At 41.9% G+C, this 20,464-nt stretch overlaps 1 protein-coding gene and 1 long non-coding RNA gene across 4 annotated transcripts in view; one reads left to right on the top strand and one right to left on the bottom strand.

The window, feature by feature from the left end:
* The window catches only part of SCML2 (Scm polycomb group protein like 2), a 46,902-nt gene that overhangs the window by 3,407 nt on the left and 23,031 nt on the right, over positions 1-20,464 (top strand). For all 3 annotated transcript variants that reach the window (XM_083734306.1, XM_083734307.1, XM_083734308.1), the window contains exons 2-6: positions 7,454-7,551; positions 9,766-9,834; positions 14,174-14,244; positions 15,592-15,826; positions 18,983-19,071. In XM_083734306.1, coding sequence (XP_083590432.1) covers positions 7,530-7,551; positions 9,766-9,834; positions 14,174-14,244; positions 15,592-15,826; positions 18,983-19,071 — 486 coding nt within the window. In that variant the 5' untranslated portion in view covers positions 7,454-7,529. The remainder of the gene's footprint in view (positions 1-7,453; positions 7,552-9,765; positions 9,835-14,173; positions 14,245-15,591; positions 15,827-18,982; positions 19,072-20,464) is intronic.
* LOC310842576 lies at positions 11,777-14,165 on the bottom strand. The gene is made up of 3 exons (XR_014563231.1): positions 13,715-14,165; positions 13,090-13,340; positions 11,777-12,277 (listed from the first exon to the last, which is right to left on the bottom strand). It is a non-coding gene; the product is annotated as an uncharacterized lncRNA (long non-coding RNA).

Raw genomic sequence — 20,464 nt, 5'->3', positions numbered from 1 at the left:
TGTGCCTTTTACATGATTATGACATATTATTTGAATCTGCTGCTGTGTTATAATTTGTGGGTCATTTTAATGAATTGCAATCAATTGTTATCTGGCAAGTAGTGCTATTGTGAAGGCAGCAATTAGTATTAAGGAGAAGTCACTGTAAACATACATAGAAACAACTAACTACAAATGTTGTACTGGCCAGCAAGTTGTCTTTTTCCCCCTAGTCATGGTTGCTCTGATATAAAGCTGGGCAAACACTGGATGCACAAATGGTCAGCCAGCGTGATTCAGAGATAGTTGTTTGTACATAATGAACTACAGCAGTTGGGTTTCCCTTGTCAGCAGGATTTCCTGGAGCGAGGCTGTAGGTGGAAGTAGATGCTATTTTTCTTCATTTAGGGTGCAATTGAACTCCACTTACCTGGGGTTAAGCTTCAGTGAGCTTGAGGGGACTTCTGTGTAGATATGTAAAGGACCGCACTGTTATTGTCTATTATGCAAGTGTGTGAGACACCAAACTTTCTTATATATGCATGGTTTGTTTGCACTGAAATTATACCAGGCATTAAGGTTTCCAGTTATTTCACATGGGGGTCATTTACATAGTTAAGTAACGTGATGTTACTGTTCATCAAGGACTGATTCATACATTATAATTGGATAATAATTTCTCTCTCCATCCCCTTCTGTAAATAGTCCACAATTGACTATTGCAGCAGTAACCCCAGTGAGAAGGAAAGTTTATTTCAGTACGGTTGTATCCAGTGTTCACCATACTCAGAGCAGACACATTAAAGGACACGGCTAATTTCAGTGGCTCTGCTCTGACAATAACTTTAGTTATAACCCGTATACTTTATATATTCAAGACCAAGTTGGAAATTTCCCAAAATTAGGAGGGGGAAGAACTCATTGGAAGTAAGATGGAGTATTACTGTAATAATAGATAAAACAACAAGTTATTGGGTCCAGATAATGAAAGTCTCCAAGAGTTTTTAAGCCCGTGTTCACCTGGACTGAAGGTAGCAAGTTTACAATGAAATGCAAGGATGCTTTTAATTCTAAACAGCTTTTGATTCAAGTGGGCAGGGCAGGTTTCAGTCTTTATTTTATGTATTGCATTTAAAATAGCTGCCCCATATAACATGAGTTCTTTGGGTGCTTCATGGAGTACAGTAGGGCTTCTCAGTAGGAATAAGTTACTCTAGACAACAAGTTACTTTCTCCCTTTACATGCATTTGCAAGAAATAAAGAGGCTTCATCTGCTCTGTTTTCCATCATACACTTAAATACTGTAGTTTCTGACTGAGGCTGGAAAATCAAAGCCCTAGGCATCACATACAGGTGAATAATTCCCAGAGGTTTTCCTGTGCAAGCCCTATTGAAAGAAATTGGAATCTGCACTCATTTTGATGGGACTTGTGGAAGTGGGTTTTTTTTTTTTTTTTTTTTTTTTTTTTTTTTTGAAGGTTGTGCATTAGGACATTTCTGGCTCTGGTTCCTCGAGCTCAGAAATTTCTTTGAGAAATACATTACACTTTTTCTCTTTGATGTCATGAGCAAATAAACCATTGAAGTTTGAAGTCTTCATTAAATTATGGGGTTGTTGTTTTTTTTAAAAAAAAACAACACTAAAAAAAAACTTCTGATGTGTTTTTAACCAAATAAAGACACATGAATCTTTTCCCCTTGCCATACAAGTCAACCTTTCTTTTGATTTTTCCTTGATCAGTGTACCTAGATTAAATTGCATATTGAGTTGCTGACTGCAACAAGTATTTCAGCATGGCATTGTGTAGTAAAGCATTATAGCGGTAAAGAACAGGTGCTAAAGTACCTTCTAATTTTAAAAAGTGGTTATGTTTCAGAAATAAAAATTTGCTTTCATATATTGGCAGTAAAATTGTGCCAGTGATTTCTGAATTGTATCATTAGTGTAAATAGTATTTATGCTTACAAAATGGTTTCAGATTCTGTTAATTGTGCTTTTGGCTAAACCATGGGTGTGACCTATTGAGAAAGAGTTGGGCTGTTTAGGGAGGAAAGGCAGGATATAAATTGAATAAATAATAGCCATCTTGAGTGAAGCTCTCATGAATGTAGTCTCCTGTAAAATAATGCTTGGACACATGGAAAATTCAACAAGAGAATCCCAAAATCTTGTACAAATCACTTGCCATGTAATCCAGCTAAATACATTTAATTTCCATTTATCTCAATGGGAGATTTCAACTCTTCCACAGAAATCAGTGGGAATAAAATGCTTAAATGCTGGTAGCTTAGATATTTATAACTTCTGAGACTGTTTCGCTGTTAAGAATGAGATTAAAATCCCATTATGTAATTAAATCTTTAAATGATAACAGATTCTTTATAATGACAACATGCAGTAATTTTTTTAGAAAAGGCTACACCAATACTTTGAAATATTATATTCCATTCTTGCATAGGATAGCCAGTGGATTTGCATTCAGGTCACTGCACTATGTACAGCAGCTCTGCAATACCAGTGACTTACAGACTGGAATCAGTGCCGTTTCACATTCGTCACAAAATAAACTAAATTAAAATCTACAGAAATACGTCTGAATTGTTTTGCATGCAGAAACAGTGTTGATTAAGTATGATGTGTACGGTTGGATTCAGCTGGTGATTACCGTATTTCCAAATGCCTTTTCCAACAAGTTTACTCCATAACCGTTCAATAAGCACCTATGTTTTGTTCTCAAAAGTTTGTTTTTTTAACATGGTTACTTTTGTTGTTTGCCTCAGTAATTGGTTTCCCCTTTCTTCCAAAATCATTTGGATAGTTTGTATAGGAAGTTTAGCCTCTTTTTTAAAACATTATTTTGAGGTTTGCTGTTTTGTAGAGTGGTCCTATGTTAGGTATTTGATCTTTATAACCCATACCAAAGCAAAATATCAAATTGGTGGCAGTCCTATACATGGTTAAGAGGGAGAATTTTGTTTAGTTGGTTGTGCCTTATGGTTCTTCAACATAGCCTTAATTATTTTAAAAGTTCTCTTCCACTTTTTGTCAGTGACACAAAGTAGTGCAGTGGTACCTCGGGTTACATATGCTTCAGGTTACATACGCTTCAGGTTACAGACTCCGTTAACCCAGAAATAATACCTCGGGTTAAGAACTTTGCTTCAGGATGAGAATAGAAATCGTGCGGTGGCGGCAGGAGGCCCCATGAGCTAAAGTGGTGCTTCAGGTTAAGAACAGTTTCAGGTTAAGAACGGACCTCCGGAACGAATTAAGTACTTAACCCGAGGTACCACTGTACTTATTAAAAGTAATAAAGCATCTTTTATGGGTAGTGCTGCTGCTGCTGCACTATATATTAAATTAATATATAAACAATCTGTACAAAGCTACAATTAAAACACTAAATAAATCATATTCATATCATGGGAGGCCTTGCATCTTCCGAAAACAATGAAATAAGGTATTTTGGGTGTCTCTTCAGGAAAGGAGTTCCACAGTCATAGGGCACCAACAGAACATTTCTCTGCATCACATGCTTACAAATCTCACTTCCTCATGAAATGACACGTAGACATTCTGCTGGCATCTTAAGGAACATGTGTGCACAGAGGTGCTGAATATGTGGGGCCTGCACTGTTTAGGAATTTTCTCTTGGGGAGAATTATTAGTTGCTGAAATAGGTATGGTAATGCAGGAGTTGCTTAGTTTGAGGCCTATGTTTCTCTTTCTCTCCCACACACCCCACCCTGCTTCCAAGGAGCTCAGGGCAGCGCAATGGGAGCTGTCTCTCTCGTTATTGCAACCTTGTTCCGTACAGCCTAACCTTCCTTGCAGCCGTTCAGTGAACTTGATTCCACAGCAGGTATTCAAACAGTCATTCTCTGGTGCAGGTTTTGCATACTTTCCATTTTGCCACACTACATGGATGGTCGTTTAGACCATTGGTGGGGAACCTGTTTAGCTCTAGCTCCTTTTGGTTGCAGTCAGTATGCCAACAGTCTGGGGTGATGGGAGTTGTAGTCCATCAACATCTGGAAGGCCACAAGTTCCTCATCCTAGATTTATTGTGTGGGTAGAGTTGGCTGTCCTATATAACTAAAAAGTATTTTTTTCATTAGCTCCCAGGGCTCTGAACCCAAGTTATAAACAGAAAATTCAAAGGAGCTTACAGTGTCAATGGAAGATGATCATTGAGCTGTCGGTGCTGCTTTTGAGCATATATTTAATCCAATGCAGAATTGGCATTCTGAAATTTTAGCTCCAGGGGCTGATATCCCATTAATGGTTGCGTTGCGCTTATACTTCAGTTCAGCCACACTTGTGTGACTCCAGCTCCTCCATCACTCCAGAGCAAATGCCACGCTGGCTGCAGCTGATGGGATTTGGAGTCCACTTCTTTAAAGTGCCTCTCAAGTGGATTATTTGCTTATACCCACAGTGCATGATTAATCACTTTCACTTACCAATGGAAGAGAGAACCCATTTTTGATAGATTAAATGTCACTGTTGATGAACTAAGTGAAAGATTGATCATGTACATTTAAAGGAAAACAAGATACAGCTTGGATATGTTCATCAGTCACATTATTAATCTTGCACCGAATAAGCATTAGTTCTTGTAAACTGTTAAAAGTCAATGGCTTGTGATGGTAAATGTGTGAATATGCTGGTGTAAGAGGTTGGAGTTTTAAAGACAATTTATTTAAGGTGCTGTCTTGATACTTCATTGGTGAAAAAAGTGCAGGCATTTATATATTTCCGTATGTGTGTGTATGCATGCATGTATATCTGTCTGTCTGTCTTACCAGAATGTAACAAGGCAGAGCTAACTCTTGAGAGGCACAACTTCAGGTTCATTACAGTTGTGTAACTGCAAACCTGAAGGACTTTGGATAAATTAATAGTAGTCTGAAAAGCAAGTCTCAAACTTCATTCTTACTGCAACAACATTTTCTAAAGTCTATTTTGAAATATAATTAGGAAGGGAGTTAGAACTTAGATTCAAAACAACACTTCATACAGTTGGAATGACATGTTTTGAAATTAATTCCTTAGCTTAAGCCATACTTTCAAACTGAGAGTATTTCACCATTTATTCTCACTTCTGGGCAGTATCCAAGTGGCTCCTATATTGTAAACTTGCCCTGAGTCAGAAAGGCGAGAAGGCAAGGGTAGCAGTACCATGAATAGTAGTTTTAAGTGTGCAGTGGATGTTGTGTTGAAATGTAACTATGAACTAATAGTAATGATGAAGGGACTGTATTTCTGCACTGAATCCAGCGGGCAGTTTCACACATTCCCCACCCCCCAATGTAGAGATCAATCCCCATGTATACACTGGTCATGGTATACATGACAGTTCAGATACCTTTTGGTCGTGCTGTACATACATTAGGAAGCCAGTGTATGTGTCCATAAATGAAAACTGGACTTCTCAAACCTGCAGCGGAATTTCATAAGCCACATAACAGTATTTTGGGGCCAGGGAGGGCTGCATATCAACAACCCCACTTAAGGACTGCAGTTGCTATGTTAGCAGGGAGTCGTCTCTCCAAAGCTGCAGAGACTTCGGAAACTCTGGAATTCTTTTTATGTTTCTAGCAGGGACTCCAGTGGCTAAGAGGGATGATTATCACTGCTGGGTTGGAATCTTTATTATGGGAGCAAGTGCAATCTGGTGGCAACAAAAAAAGATAAAAAACCCCACAGACTGTTTAAAGTAGCCTGGACATAAAGTGAGGCCACTGGGACTAAGCATCACCTTTCATAGTTTATTGCTGGCAGAGAAGAGTAGTTTAGGAATGTGTTTGACTTCAGCAGCTATTGGTGATGTTCCATTTAAGCGGATTTTCATTTCTTCTGCTTATTGGATACGATAGACGCATGAAATGTGTTATGTGTTTCTTTATGTTTTACAGTACTCTTCATAGCACCCTGTAGCACGTGAAGCAATTTATAGGCTCAAATTATACGTGCAAGCATTTTTCAGTTTTTGTTAGCTGTGTAAAATGTCACAGAATGGGTTCAGACAGAATAATCCCAGGGAATTACCTTGTTTGTGTAATGAGGCAATTGCCAGCTTAGTATTTTATTGTTTGATTTATTGCAGTTTTTGTAGACAGCTTTTCAACTTTAATGGTTCTCAGTCAGAGTGTTATATAAATTGCAGGTGATAATTTTCCTAAAATCCGTAACTACAAGTTAGCACCATCATGAAAAGCAAGTAATTTGGCAAATGCTGGCATAGTGCTACGAAATATAATAAATTAAAGTAATGCTATAATATCCATCTCTGTTTTCAACTTCTCTGGTTAGTAGATGGATATTTCATGAAAATTAATGTGTTCAGGATTCAGTTTTTAAATTAATTATGGTGTAAACTTAAATTATACATATAATGAGATATACAAAGGCATGTGTCAATTTATTCAGTTATATACAACATCTGTTTTTGTAATATCATTTATAAATACAATTTTTAAATGGTTGTTTTAATAAATACAACATGCTTCTAATAATCCACAGTCAGTATAGATTACTATTAATTTGGCATACGTCAATATCTGAAATACTGAATTCTGGCCAGATGAAGCAAGGATTCAATATGGAATGAACGGCTGCAACTGGAAATCAAATTGGTTTCTCTTCCTGCTGTTTGGATCTTTGTCCTACACCTTAACATCAAAACCAAATGCAGGATAGTAATCTGACAAGTGTTATTGTTGTTTATCCCCTAATGTTTATCATTTCCCTGTTCAGAGTTGGGTATATAATGTATATAAATGGCATGAGAGATTATTGCCATTAATCAAGGTTGCACATATCAGGAAGGCAGGGGCAATAAATGACAACATAATTTAAGTTGAGGCACAGACGAGGGAACTAGTAGACTTAACGATTAGTTAAATTTGTGACTTGTATATTTGTGGAGTGAGTGAAAACATCAACTTTATAGTTTCATTACTGCCAGACACGCTGCTGAAAGTGATCTGATAACGCTATTGGCAGTATTTATGAATGTGAGTTGTAAAGTGTGTGCACTTGAGTAAAAAAACTCAATAGATTTCTGTTTACTATTATGTGCTGCCACAATTAAAATTTTAATACTAACACAACCTCCTGTTTTAATGAATTCTAATGAATTCAGTTTTCCTAGTTAGCTATTATTGGTTATAGGATGTCTGCAGTGCATGGGAAACAGTATCATCAAGTGGTATTTTGCTTGATAAACGAATTAGAAACAATAGCATGACCTTTAATAAAATGGTTTAAACAGAATGAGTTATCCAAACTTAAGGTTCTGTAGCATTTGTTTCCAGGTGACTTGGAGCTAAGGTGTAATGTTTATCTTCCATCTTCCTTCTCGACTGGGTTAAAAAGGCATTGCCTGTTTATATTCCGCTTCCATTGTATAAAAGTTATTTATTTATTATTTTGCATTTGGCCTCACCTGCTGTGTTACTGCTCCACAGGAAGCAGTTGTGTTGAAAAAAAGAAGCGTGGATGGACGTGTTCTTATTGTGAAAAAGGAGGACCAAACATTTTACCATGGGGAAAACAGCAGCTAAAGGTAAAGTTCCTGAAACAAAGCAAAAACTTAAATGAGGGTTTTCAGGGGGGATGAGGCCCCCAAGAGACCTAATAAGATGGGAGGTGGACTAGGAAAGATCTCACAGCTCCCCACAGTCAACTCACTAATCTCATGACAGAGTGGAATAGATTTCTGCAGGGTATTTTATTATTTTTATTCTCTGCCCTGGTCCTTTTCTCTTTTCATTCTGTGGTCCCATAAGTATATGGGTATATGATTGCAGCCTTTCGATTTAATGTACGTATTTCTCTCTAATTTAGTATGTTCACTATTGTGTATTGCTGTGATGGAGTTTTCTAACCTTTTATATTGGGGATAGATTAAAATGTCAGGGCCATATAAAGTGGCTGCTCCTCCAGAAAGCTGAGCATGTATGCTTGGTCCCATTGTTGCACTGCTGTAGGTCAAATCACTTCCAACACTTGGGAGAGAGTTTACAGAGCTCCACAGGGAACACACCGCGGTTGTAGTTAATTACATAGCACACTGAAAATGCTTACGCCCTTCCAAATTATGGAGAATTCTTGATTTGGCTAGAATGCAGCAACAACCATGCTGGGCCAGGTTAGATATTTATTGCTCCCCAACTTTGATCTGTGACCAGCCCAGTACAACAAGCAAAACAAGATTGCCATCTTCCTTCACATAGGAGCCAACTCCAAGGGGCCGAGGTCCCTTCAGCTCCCCCAATAAAATATCTGAGGGGTTGGGGGGCCCCAAAGTTGATGGGCATTGCAATTCAAATTGGTGTGGCCTGTCATGTGATGGATTATGTGGGGCACGGCATACCTGGGACCCGCCCCCCAATATTTTATTCAAATTGGCACCCCTGTTCCTTGACCTTCAGTATCTGGCAGCCATTGTTCAACTTTTCCTTGAAGCATCTACATGGTCTTACAGTTATGCTAGTACAGTGGTCCCTCGGGTTACATACGCTTCAGGTTACATATGCTTCAGGTTACAGACTCCACTAACCCAGAAATATTACCTCAGGTTAAGAACTTTGCTTCAGGATGAGAACAGAAATCGAGCTCCGGGGGCGCAGCGGCAGCAGGAGGCCCCATTAGCTAAAGTGGTGCTTCAGGTTAAGAACAGTTTCAGGTTAAGTACGGACCTCCGGAACGAATTAAGTACTTAACCTGAGGTACCACTGTAGTTGTCAAAGCAACCCATGGCAGTACATTCTACAGATAACTATGAAACAGGGTACTTTGTCTTGTAAGGGAAGGTTTGTTTTTAAACCTATGTGTCACTTTTAGTTTCCTCCGAGCGCTTACAGTATACTGTACCTTTCCCTGATTTTTAACTCTATTCATTACATGAGATGCACAGTTACTCTTAGAGAAATAACTAAATAAATCCCACTGACTCCAGTTGGGTTTCCGTCTTAATAAATGTGTTTAACATTGCAGGATTGGTTGCACCGCCATTTCCTGCACGTATATGCCTGAAGCAGGGGTGGGTAGCCTTGATTGGCACAAGGGCCACGTTTTGGGTCAGCCACCCATTTGCAACACATTGCAATGCAAACACACCCTCAGCAAGGAAGGACTAGACAAGTATACATGAAACATGTATTACTACCCTGTGGGGTGGAGAGACAGACTCAGCAGACGTGCTGCATCAGACTCACACATTCAGCAGAGCTTTTGCTCTCTAAGGAAGCACTGATGTAGAAGGGCCTCTTAGCCCAGCACTGTTCTAGGGAGCAGAGGAGGAAACCAGCCTCTTTTGCAAAGAAGCCCTTGTGTGGCAGAATTGTTGGGATTCTTAGAAGAATGGTGCAGTGCCAGAGGGAACCTTTTGCAAAGGTTGAAAAGACATTCCCAGACTAAACATGATGACCAGGGGGAGAAATTGAAACCTCACCAGTGCAACAATGGGGACCAACAGTACCACCTGCTGCTTGGCAAATACATACATACATATACATATACGTTTGTGTGTCCGTCCCCTATTTATTTACTCATTCATTCAAAGTACTTAAATTCTTTTTAGGGCAGAGCTCTCTCAGGGGGCTTTAAAAAGATAATTAGCTCCAAATAATTCAGCTTTGTATACATAGCAGTGGTTCTCGGCTGGAACTATATCCATGCACAATGGAGGGATGCATGGGGTACCTCAGCCTGGGACAGTTTATTCTGCAAAATTATGTTGAAAATACTGTGTTTTATGTCCTTTCTTTTTCATTAGATTCTAAGACTATTAAAAGAGAAAAACATGGGAAGAGTTGTCTGTCAAGCAACCAGTTGTTAAATAATGGTATGTATTGTAAATGTAAATATTATGAATTATTTTTAAAATAAATAAATGGGGTTTAACCTCTGCTCATTCACATATCTCTCCCATCACCTCCTGCCTCACCCGATTAGCCTCTCCACCTGTGCAAGGTGCCTCCTTCCTGATTTTTGGACAGTTACAACTACCTCCTGCAGTGTAGTCCATGCTGTTCAGGAGGTTTCCCAGTCATCCTGGGATCTTTTAAGAAGGCTGCTGCGTGTGGGGGAGAAGGAGACCAGAAAGATCCTTGCTCTAGTGGCCCTGCCATAACCTTTAGGGTTTTGAAATGGGTAGGGCACTTTATTTTCTTAGGGACTTCACTCCAGGGCCTGGCACCAAAATGGGGACACGCTGTTATGCACACTTAACCCAGACACACAACCTTAATACACAACAACAACAACAACAACAACAACAACAAATTTATTATTTATATTCCGCCCATCTGGCTAGGCTTCCCCAGCCACAAACGCAGATAAGCATAGTCAACTCTGCCTGCACGGGTATGATTTTCTTCTTATCCTTTTTAATGAAATGGAGGTGTATAATTTTTTTTAAATAAATAAGTAAGTTGCTTCCTGTTCTCCTAGCTGAGCCCTTTGCCTGGGTTTGCTGGTATCTTTGCTCTTGGGTTCAAGAAAGATTTTAGGGTAGGTAATGTTGCTAAAATAAACCAAAGGGAGAAATTGAAACTTGGTTAGGTAGACTGAGGGAGTTAAAACAAAAGGCAGGTTTTTTTGGTTGAAAATGAAGGAATTAAAGAAGGACTTTTAAAAGTGACTAGCTCTGCTCAAGATGGGCCTTCCTCACCCTGATTGTGCAAGACTTTTAACGTTTTAAGGAAATAATGGGCTGGATACATGAGTGAAACACAGGAGACGTGTGCCACATAAAGAGTGGTAGAAATCCAGTACAAGCTAATGTAAGAACATGAGATGCAGCCTCCGGGAGGGTTTCTGCTATTAGCCAGGACCTCTTGAGTTTTATTAGCAATTATAAAGCAGCCCTTCCCCCAACCTGGCAGCCTCCAGGTTGTTTTAGACTACATGCATCAAAGCAGTGTTCGAAACCCCCATTGTTCTAGGCGCATTTTGCGATGGGGAATTTCATTAGCACGAGCAGTTTCTGAGCTTTGGGTGCAGTACTGTGCCTAAGATTTCAGATTAAAACTGCAGAGTGGAAGGAAAGGAAGACCTTTTTCTGCCTCCCCACTTCCAGCCACTCTCTGAAGACTAGAGAAGAGACCCTCTTAAGAATATTAGGGGGGTGAGCGGGGGAAGGAATGAACATAGTATTTTAGCTGCAGTTCATTCATTTTCAGCTCTGTATTCTTGTTATAAAAAAGCACGCCTAGGCATTCCGTTGTTGCGCCTATAACGTAAGTTTAAGGTGTCATTTAGCTCCTAGCTGTCATATCTCAGTTTCTAACACTGCATCAAAGTACCGGTACTATCGTTATCAGCTGATGGGAATTGTTGAAAACATCTGGAGGGCACCAGGTTGTAGATTATCCTAACAAAGCCACTAGGTGGCAGCATAGTATCATTTTTTCAGTGGCTTAATTTTTGTATTTGGAGTGGAAACTCTAATGAAGGTATGGAGAACATGCACAGATTAGAAGAAGAAGAGAAGAGTTTGGATTTGATATCCCGCCTTTCACTCCCCTTCAGGAGTCTCAAAGCGGCTAACAATCTCCTTTCCCTTCCTCCCCCACAACAAACACTCTGTGAGGTGAGTGGGGCTGAGAGACTTCAAAGAAGTGTGACTGGCCCAAGGTCACCCAGCAGCTGCAGGTGGAGGAGCGGAGACGCGAACCCGGTTCCCCAGATTATGTGACTACCGTTCTTAACCACTACACCACACTGGCTCTCTATTAGCGGTGTAAGGTGGGATCTGGACGTGTAGTCCTAATATATGTCTGTTGACTGGCCAGTGTATGAGAGACCTTGTTTTTTTTCTCTTGACTTGTGAGCTTTGGGATGTCATGTCAACCATCTCCTCCTTCATTCTGGAGGAGGATAGCTAGAGGTGTGCAGAAAGAAGGGATGAAGTAGTAGAGATGGTTGTGTGGGAAGCATATGAGTGGGTGGGTGTACAGGGGGGAAAGACAAGGGGGTGGTCCAGCCCTTTTTTGACTCTATTCCTTCAACTATGTGTGTATTTGGGGAGGACATGTTTCTCTGTCCTGTCCCCTCGTGTACATGTATGTATATTTTCATCCATATCTGTGACTTGTTGTGCAATGTTGTATGCATTTTGTGTTTAGCTGGTGGTGGGTGGAGGTGGTTCATATCCATCTCTGCCTTCTCTCCACTCCTGCAAACTATTGTGCACCCACCTGCAAAAACAAACAAACTTGCATCTGGATTTTTGAGTGGAGCAGGTATTGATTCTCAAGCATTTGCCCAAATTATGCAGCTGTACACTATAATGAGAAAGCGTGTTTTCCTTCATGGAGAGCATGTGTTGTGGTGGGGTCTGCTGAGCCACCCCTCTGTTACCAGGCAGGGTCTCTAAAGATGGCCTGGGGCAGTGGTTGGTTCACTGGGTTGCTGGGGTAAAAGTTATGTTGCAATTTTGGTGGGAGGGGTAAAATGTTTAAATACTCTGCATGCAGCCTGGAGCTTTCTCTTTGCTGTGTGCAACGGATCACCCGCCCACCCGCCCTAAAGTAAGGGGTTGTTGCTTTGACCTTGCTATGCCTGTCATGGGGTCGTCTGCTTTGGAGCGGGGGCCTGGTAGGAATTTTGTCCATCTGGCTGATTGGCTGGACCATTTGGTTTTTGCCTACTGCGTAGCAAATCGTCACAACTTGTAAGGTTGCGGTTAGGCATTGGTTATAAATTGGTGGAGGAGGGGTTAGGATAGGCTGGGCCTGCCCCTCCATGGTTGCTGCGGAAAGGGAATTCCGTTAAAGGAATCCTGGGGCTTGCCATCTTTTCGTCCAATCCCTGGAATGGGACTAGGGCCGGCAAGCCTTCGGGGAGCATGCGGATGAGAATTGAGGGTCTGTGACTCAGCTCCATTTCTCCCCGACTTGCTTTCCCCCGCACTGTCTTTCGGTGGTGCCCGGAAGTCAGTTCTGTCCCCAGGCGGGGGGGACAGATAGTCTTAACCAATGCCTAAACAACCACTCACGTTTTTGTATTTAAATAAAGTTGTGGCCAAAATTATGCCAAAAACCTTAAACAAAAATTAAGTGTGCGTTGTGAGTGATTTGGGGGGTGGCTTGGGGACCTCGACACGCAATCAACATTTACATTTTTTTTAAAGAAACTTTTTAAAAGGATTGTTTACTTAGCTCAGCCCTTGCCATTGTTAAACCAAGAACCACTTTATTGTCCCAGGAAATCTCGTGCTATGTAAACACAGTAGTTTATCCTTATTCAGCAGGGTTCTGAGGGAGTGGATAGATAACAAAGGGAATCCAGACCCTGCAAACTCAACACACTGCAAGGTCGAGCTATTCTAAGCTGCGGTGTAGGCAGCTTAGGGACGCAGGTGGCGCTGTGGGTTAAAGCCTCAGCGCCTAGGACTTGCCGATCGAAAGGTCGGCGGTTCGAATCCCCGCGGCGGGGTGCGCTCCCGTTGCTCAGTCCCAGCGCCTGCCAACCTAGCAGTTCGAAAGCACCTCCGGGTGCAAGTAGATAAATAGGGACCGCTTACCAGCGGGAAGGTAAACGGCGTTTCCGTGTGCGGCTCTGGCTCGCCAGAGCAGCGATGTCACGCTGGCCACGTGACCCGGAAGTGTCTCCGGACAGCGCTGGCCCCTGGCCTCTTGAGTGAGATGGGCGCACAACCCCAGAGTCTGTCAAGACTGGCCTGTACGGGCAGGGGTACCTTTACCTTTACCTTTAGGCACAGCTTAAGTGTGAATGCATTTGTGTTTGTTTTTTCCCAGCAGTGACTCGCCTCCCTGTGCACAAAGAAATGTTCTTTTTGTTTTATGTTAATGCTCAATCTGTAAACCAGTGAAACGACTTTTATTAATTTCACTAAAACTGCTCCTGCAAAGGTATAAATCTAGATTCTAACAAGGGTTTCATATATCTATATCTGAAAAGAAAAGAAAAGCATTATCTATATGTATATAGAAAAGAGAAGAAGTTCAGATCCATTGTTTTCCTTTGGGTAGATGATTTCTGCTTATTTTCCAGTAGTCTCTTAGAGTGCTAACTGCTTCCCTCAGCCACAAATGATGACAAATATACAAAAGACTGAAGAAGATAATAAACAAAAATATGTGTGCTTCCTGCAGATTGAAGGCTTTTTATATCAACAATATGTTTAAATTTTGCTCTCCCACGCTTTTCCCTCCTAGAATATTTTAACTGGGATAACTACTTGAAAGAGACTGGATCCTTAGCTGCTCCTTCACATTGTTTCAGACAGGTAAATGGTTTAAAATATACATGAGTATACGAAAGTGTTTTGTGTTAGTATTGTAGTTTCTTTGTGTTGCTTACCTTTCATATAGATATATGTTACGCCAGGGGTGGGCAGACCAGGTTTATGAGGGGTTTTTGGGTGTGTGTTTTTTTTAACAAGAAGCCCAAGGTTTAGAGGGCTTGTTCAGGCATGGCCAAACTCGGCCCTCCAGCTGTTTTGGGACTACAATTCCCATCATCCCTGACCACTGGTGCTCTTAAGCTAGGGATGATGGGAGTTGTAGTCCCAAAACAGCTGGAGGGCCAAGTTTGGCCATGCCTGGTATATATGAAGAGGGAGTCAACAACCTGTTGTAATCCCTGAGCCATTCACTGTATATTGATGTACAAATCTGTATCTTGAGTTAACATAGATCAAGGATGAGAACTCAGAACTCTTAAAGTGGCCAATACTGTTGTATAAAAACTTGGCCAAAGGCCGCCAATCATTATGCATATTTTATAAGTTAGAAATACCTAATAACATTAGCACAAGGAGAGAAGTGGCTTCCTTTTAAAAACTTTCACTGTTGTTAAACTATGAGGAGCTAGAACCACCTGTTAAATAACTGCAAATCACCCCAGAGATTTCCCAGTTGATACCAGTCTGTCTACTTCTGTTTTGCACAACCCATATGGGTATTTTGCAAGCTTCAGATACTTACACTATTTAGAAAGGGGGGGGGGGACTCCAGTGGCTTTTAAAATCAAATACTAGTTGCGTAAGTTAAAAGTTTCTGTCAGGAAGGTATTAACCTTTCATGCCTGTTAAAGCTGTGATTTGTTGTGAAGTTAATTAGAAGTAAATTACAATAAAATGGATGAAACAGCTTGTAAGTTTAGGGTGGAAGTGCCAGCTTACAATAGTTGTGCAGAAGAATAAATTTATGTAAGAAGCCAACTTTGATACAGTGGATCATCTATTAGATTTGTAGGTGGGGTAGCTCATCCATTGAAGGTCGTTGCTCAGTGTATGTTATCTTTTAGCCTAGCCTACCTCATAATGTGAAGATACAATAGGAACTGCAAATCCTTGGTTAAATTGAAGAGTGATTTACAGTAAATATAAATGGCATTTAGAGCACTTCGAATAATTGCCCAGGACTGGAAATAGAATCAAATATTTAGGTGCCAAGAAATTTTCCAGCAATTTTTTTGAGGAGCTACACTTGATCTTGGCCCCAAAGGCTGAGAAACAATTATGGTGGTAATAAATGAGCTTGTGACTAGCCAAATAAGTACTGCTGATTCCTTCTCTCTCTCCCTCCTGGAAAAATAGTCCAGTAAATGCCTTATTTTGCCTTTCTTGCAGTCTAGGGTTCCACCTAGCAATGATTTCAAAGTGGGGATGAAATTGGAAGCCCATGACCCTCGAAACATTACCTCAGTATGTATAGCTACAGTTATTGGAATCACGGGTGCCAGATTAAGGTTGCGGCTTGATGGAAGCGACAACAAAAACGACTTTTGGAGGCTAGTGGATTCTTCTGACATACAGCCAATTGGAACCTGCGAGAAGAAAGGAGGAATGCTTCAGCCACCACTTGGTAAGAAAACATATAAGCCTAATGTTGAATAGTGGGTAGACATGGCAGACGACACAGCAATTTCTCCAAAGCAGCTCTTTATTTTGTAAGCTGGAACAGAAAACTGAACAGCAAACAGCTCAGCCGGCCTGCTTTTATAGGCAGCTGCCTGTCAACATTGTAGCAACAACAACCCAGGGTTTCCCGCCTAAAATAACTGACGTGGACCTGAGTGAAAACTACATACACAATACTCCTGGTGGCCAGGGTGAGAACTTCAATACATAACACCCCTCCCCACCGAGATAAGGCGTTAGTTACAATCGTAATGGTTTCCTTATATACAGCACTACACGTAATGGTTCAATTAAGCACAAAGCATATCGGTTACATTTCATATACTTCCATTAGACCAACAGTGTTACATGTCTAACAACATAGTCCTTTAAATATGGTCTACTGGCCTTGTGGATTTCCTGGGCGGAGAGTTCAACAGCTTCTGAGGCCACGGCCTCCTCAGTGGCTTTCTGCAGCGTGAGGTCTGGCATGGCAAGGAGATGCCATTGCAGACGGATGTCCCGGACCCCACAGATGATTTGATCCATGAGGGCATCATCTAAGTCTCGGAACTCGCAGTGTATTGCAGCCTGTCGGAGGGTGGTGGTGTAGTTGTTAATTGACTCCCCCTCTGCCTGGTTCCGGTGGTAGAACGCATGATGGGCAGCAATCTCGGACGGCTTTGGGGCATAGTGGTTGCGGAGCTTCTCTTGAATCGTGTCCCAAGGTGCTGCCTGGACTGCTAGAGGCGCAACCAATGCTCGGGCCGTCGCAAACACTTTGGGGCCACAAAGGCTGAGGAGAGGCCCCGCTTCTGCTCTACAGACCCTCTTGTCAGCTCATTTGCTTGGAGGTAGCAGTCAAACCGAGCGAGGTAGGAGTCCCAGGATTCAGAGGCTGGGGCAAACGGCGGTAGAGGCACGAGTGAAGCCATTGTTCCGATGCCGACGTGCAGGTGATGGATGGTACACCGTGCTCTAGCCAGAACAGTCAACTCTGAATTGGTTCTGCTCCGTGATTTCGCTCAGTGTTTCAGCTCCGTGATTCAGCTCATCTCAGAGGGTGGCCGCGTCTGGCTGTGCTCTGATGTCCACCGATCCCATCCTCGTCTCCAGTGTTGAATAATGGGTAGACATGGCAGACGACACAGCGATTTCTCCAAAGCAGCTCTTTATTTTGTAAGCTGGAACAGAAAACTGAACAGCAAGCAGCTCAGCCGGCCTGCTTTTATACGCAGCTGGCTGTCAACATTGTAGCAACTACAACCCAGGGTTTAGCGCCTAAAATAACTGACGTGGACCTGAGTGAAAACTACATACACAATACTCCTGGTGGCCAGGGTGAGAACTTCAATACATAACACCTAACATGCATGAAATCAAAGTTTGCTTTGAAGTCACAGTAGAGTTTGAAATGACGTATCAAAATAACAGCAGCCAGAGATAAAGGGAATGAAGAATAGACTAAATGTACTGGACTGGGTGAGTTGGGTTGAGTTTGCAAGAGGTAATACAAGTGAACCATGGATTCATGGCACTGCCGTGAGAAATGTCACTCAAGTTCCCAGGTTTTTCCTTCAAAACCCTCTGTGGCGTTGGCCTCCCGTTATCCTCTGCCCTTGCCCAGTTCCACCATCTTGATGCGTGACTTCTTCAAAGAATTCCTCCCCTTCTCTATTGCAGCCCTTTAGAACTGTCTCCCAGAAAAAAACCTGTGTGATGCCACCTCTCTCACTTCCTCAAGCCATATCTGTCCTGTGTGAAGTCTTTGGGGGCAGCTTCCTGGTCCCCCTTGCCCTACTGTAATTGCATGTCACTGAAATAATGCACATTCTTCCCTGTTTACCCCATGCCTCCATTTCCCTCCTCTCCCTGTTGATGTCTGTGTTCTGTTGTAGGCCGTAAGCCTGCAATAGATTAGGGACCTGTCTTCCAAAGCCTGTGTAGCACCACTGATGGTTCTGTAGGAATAATGGACATAATAATCGGTTAGTAATTTAGTGGCACTTTAAAGCAGAGGTGACTAACCTGTGGCCTCCAAATGTTGTTGGACTCCTACTCCTCCCATCGGCTTCAGCCAGCAATGCCAAAGATTATCAGTTGCACATTTGGAGAGCCACAGGTTCCTTCCCCGGGTATGAAAATCTTGCTCCTGTTAGCAAGATGTTTTATTGCCTTCAGGGTGAGGGATGCATTCCCTTCTGAAAACATCATCAGGACCACGTACCAATGGTGCCAGAGGGGAAAGTGCACGAAGCAACAAATGTAAAATTTTTGCCTTGGTACCATAGGCTAGTTTCTATGCAAATTTGCACCCTCCTCTCTACCTAGCCAGCGAGGGGTGGGGGGAAAAGAGAGACCCGGAGGTTCCCCACACCTGGCCTATACTGAGAAAGTAATTGTTTGGAAGCAAAATGGCTTGAAACAGGTGTTTCAGCACCACCAGTGAATGAAATTATCTGTGTGAGTGCCCCCCCCCCCCAAATCTTTGCAGTAATGTTTGCCGGATACTATAATGCAATTAATTTGCTCCTGCAGTGTATGTAAACTGGCACATATCTTTATTGAGCCAGACAAGTGAGCCCTTGATAAAATATATCATACTATATTTGGCCCTCCTATGTTTTCTGAAGATAGGCAGAATTCCAGTGTCCAAATGGTGTTGCACAGCTAAATACCTTTTTGAAACCTTCCCTTTGGCAGTTTTGCCGCATCTTGTTTGTTGGCTGAGCCTGGAGCTAATTGTGTGTGTAATTGCCTCCTGCTAACTGTATACAAAACTGGCATTTCCCAAGTGACGTCGAACTGTCTGGTCCCAGAAATCCTATTCCGCTCGTAATACAGTATGAGTCAAACGCTCCCTTTCTGCTTAACTTGAAATGTAGCAGCGCTGTATTCCCACGTGTTGCACCAGGTGCTTAGCTTAGTTAGTATTGCTCAATTACGGTTGTAGCTTCTGGTGGGAAGTGCCTCAGCACGATGCGGCCATGCTCATCCTCTATTTATAATCAAAACGTATCCTGCAGAGATAACGCCACTTAACAAAGGTTCTCTTGTTTCTTAAAAGGCATATTTTTGGTAAATCTGTTATGCACAACGAATCTATTGTTGTCAATTTTAGGGTTCCAGATGAATGCATCTTCCTGGCCAATGTTTCTCCTAAGAACACTAAATGGTGCTGAAATGGCTCCTGCTTCATTCTTTAAGAAGGTAGGCGACTCGGCTGCAGTTCTATTGTTTGTTGAGGATTCCAGAGCACTATACTGCACTGCCCAGCCTGAAAAGGCAAGGAAGTTGTTTAAAAGGACAGAACTACTAGGAAGGGGAACATCTTTCTCCATCCTCAGTGCCTGCATTTAGAAAATGCCTGTATATGCCTTGAGTTCAGAACAAATCTCTTTGGTTTTAACAGTTTTAGGCTTACCTCTACACACAGCTCAAATTAAGATATTAAAATATGTGTGTTGTTTATTACATGTGATGTTCCTGTTCATGCATAAATGGAGCATTACAGTCTAGACAAATGTAGAAGTTAATTCCTGTATGGGAGAGGTTGACTTTTTTCTGTTGAATAGTCTGGTGAATGTATCAAAGACTTCTAAGCATAGTGAACACCCATAAATTATGCCCCAGTCACTGTTGTACGGATCATACACAAATGACAATGCAGAACACATTTTTATGCTAAAAACAATACACTCTCTTCTTGTAACAATCTCAACATTTTTACTCCTTTCTTGTCTCTTGGTATATGATGTTCACATGTGTTTTAATTTGTGCTTAGTTCATGTTATTTTAATAACTGAAGCTCAGCCCAGATAAGACTGAGGTACTAGACCAGATGGTTTGGGAAATCGCCTGCTCTTGCACATCTGATCTGAAGGAGCAGGTTCGTAGCTTGGGGGTACTCCTGGATCCTTTGCCGTCGCTCGAGGCTCAGGTGGCCTCAGTGGAGCGGAATGCCCTCCATCAGCTTTGGCTAGTGGCCCAACTACGCCCCTATCTGGACAGGGATAGCCTAACTACTGTTGTCTATGCTCTGGTAACCACAAGGTTAGATTACTGCAATGCATTCTACGTAGGGCTGCGTCTGAAGATGTTTTGGAAACTTCAGCTACTGCAGAATTTAGCGGCCAGGTTGCTCACCGGAGCAAGATGGTTTGAGCATATTACACTGATCCTGGTCCGACTGCATTGGCTACCATTTCCAGGCCCAATTCAAAGTGCTGGTTTTGACCTATAAAGCCTTAAACGGCTCAGGACCATAATACCTCAAGGACCGCCTCTTTCCATATGAACCTACCCAGACCCTGAGATAATCTTCTGAGGCCCTTCTTTGTGTGCCTCCTCCTTGAGAGGTCCAGAGGATGGCAGCTCAAGAACAGGCCTTCTCTGTCTGTGAAATACTCTCCCCAGGGAAGTTCACCTGGCACTTTGATTATACACCTTTAGGCACCAGGCAAAAAAGTTCCTTTTTAACTAGACAGTTGATTTGGTTGACATCCTATGTCCTTGTAAAATGTGGGCGTTTTTGGGGGGTGGGTTCTTGGGTTCTTGTTTTCATTTAGATTATGTATTTTGTGGTTTTATATTTTGATTTTGT

This window comes from Podarcis gaigeae (genome assembly GCF_964106915.1).
Source record: "Podarcis gaigeae genome assembly, chromosome: 4".
Lineage (NCBI taxonomy): Eukaryota > Metazoa > Chordata > Lepidosauria > Squamata > Lacertidae > Podarcis > Podarcis gaigeae.
This window is presented reverse-complemented; position numbering and strand designations above follow the sequence as displayed.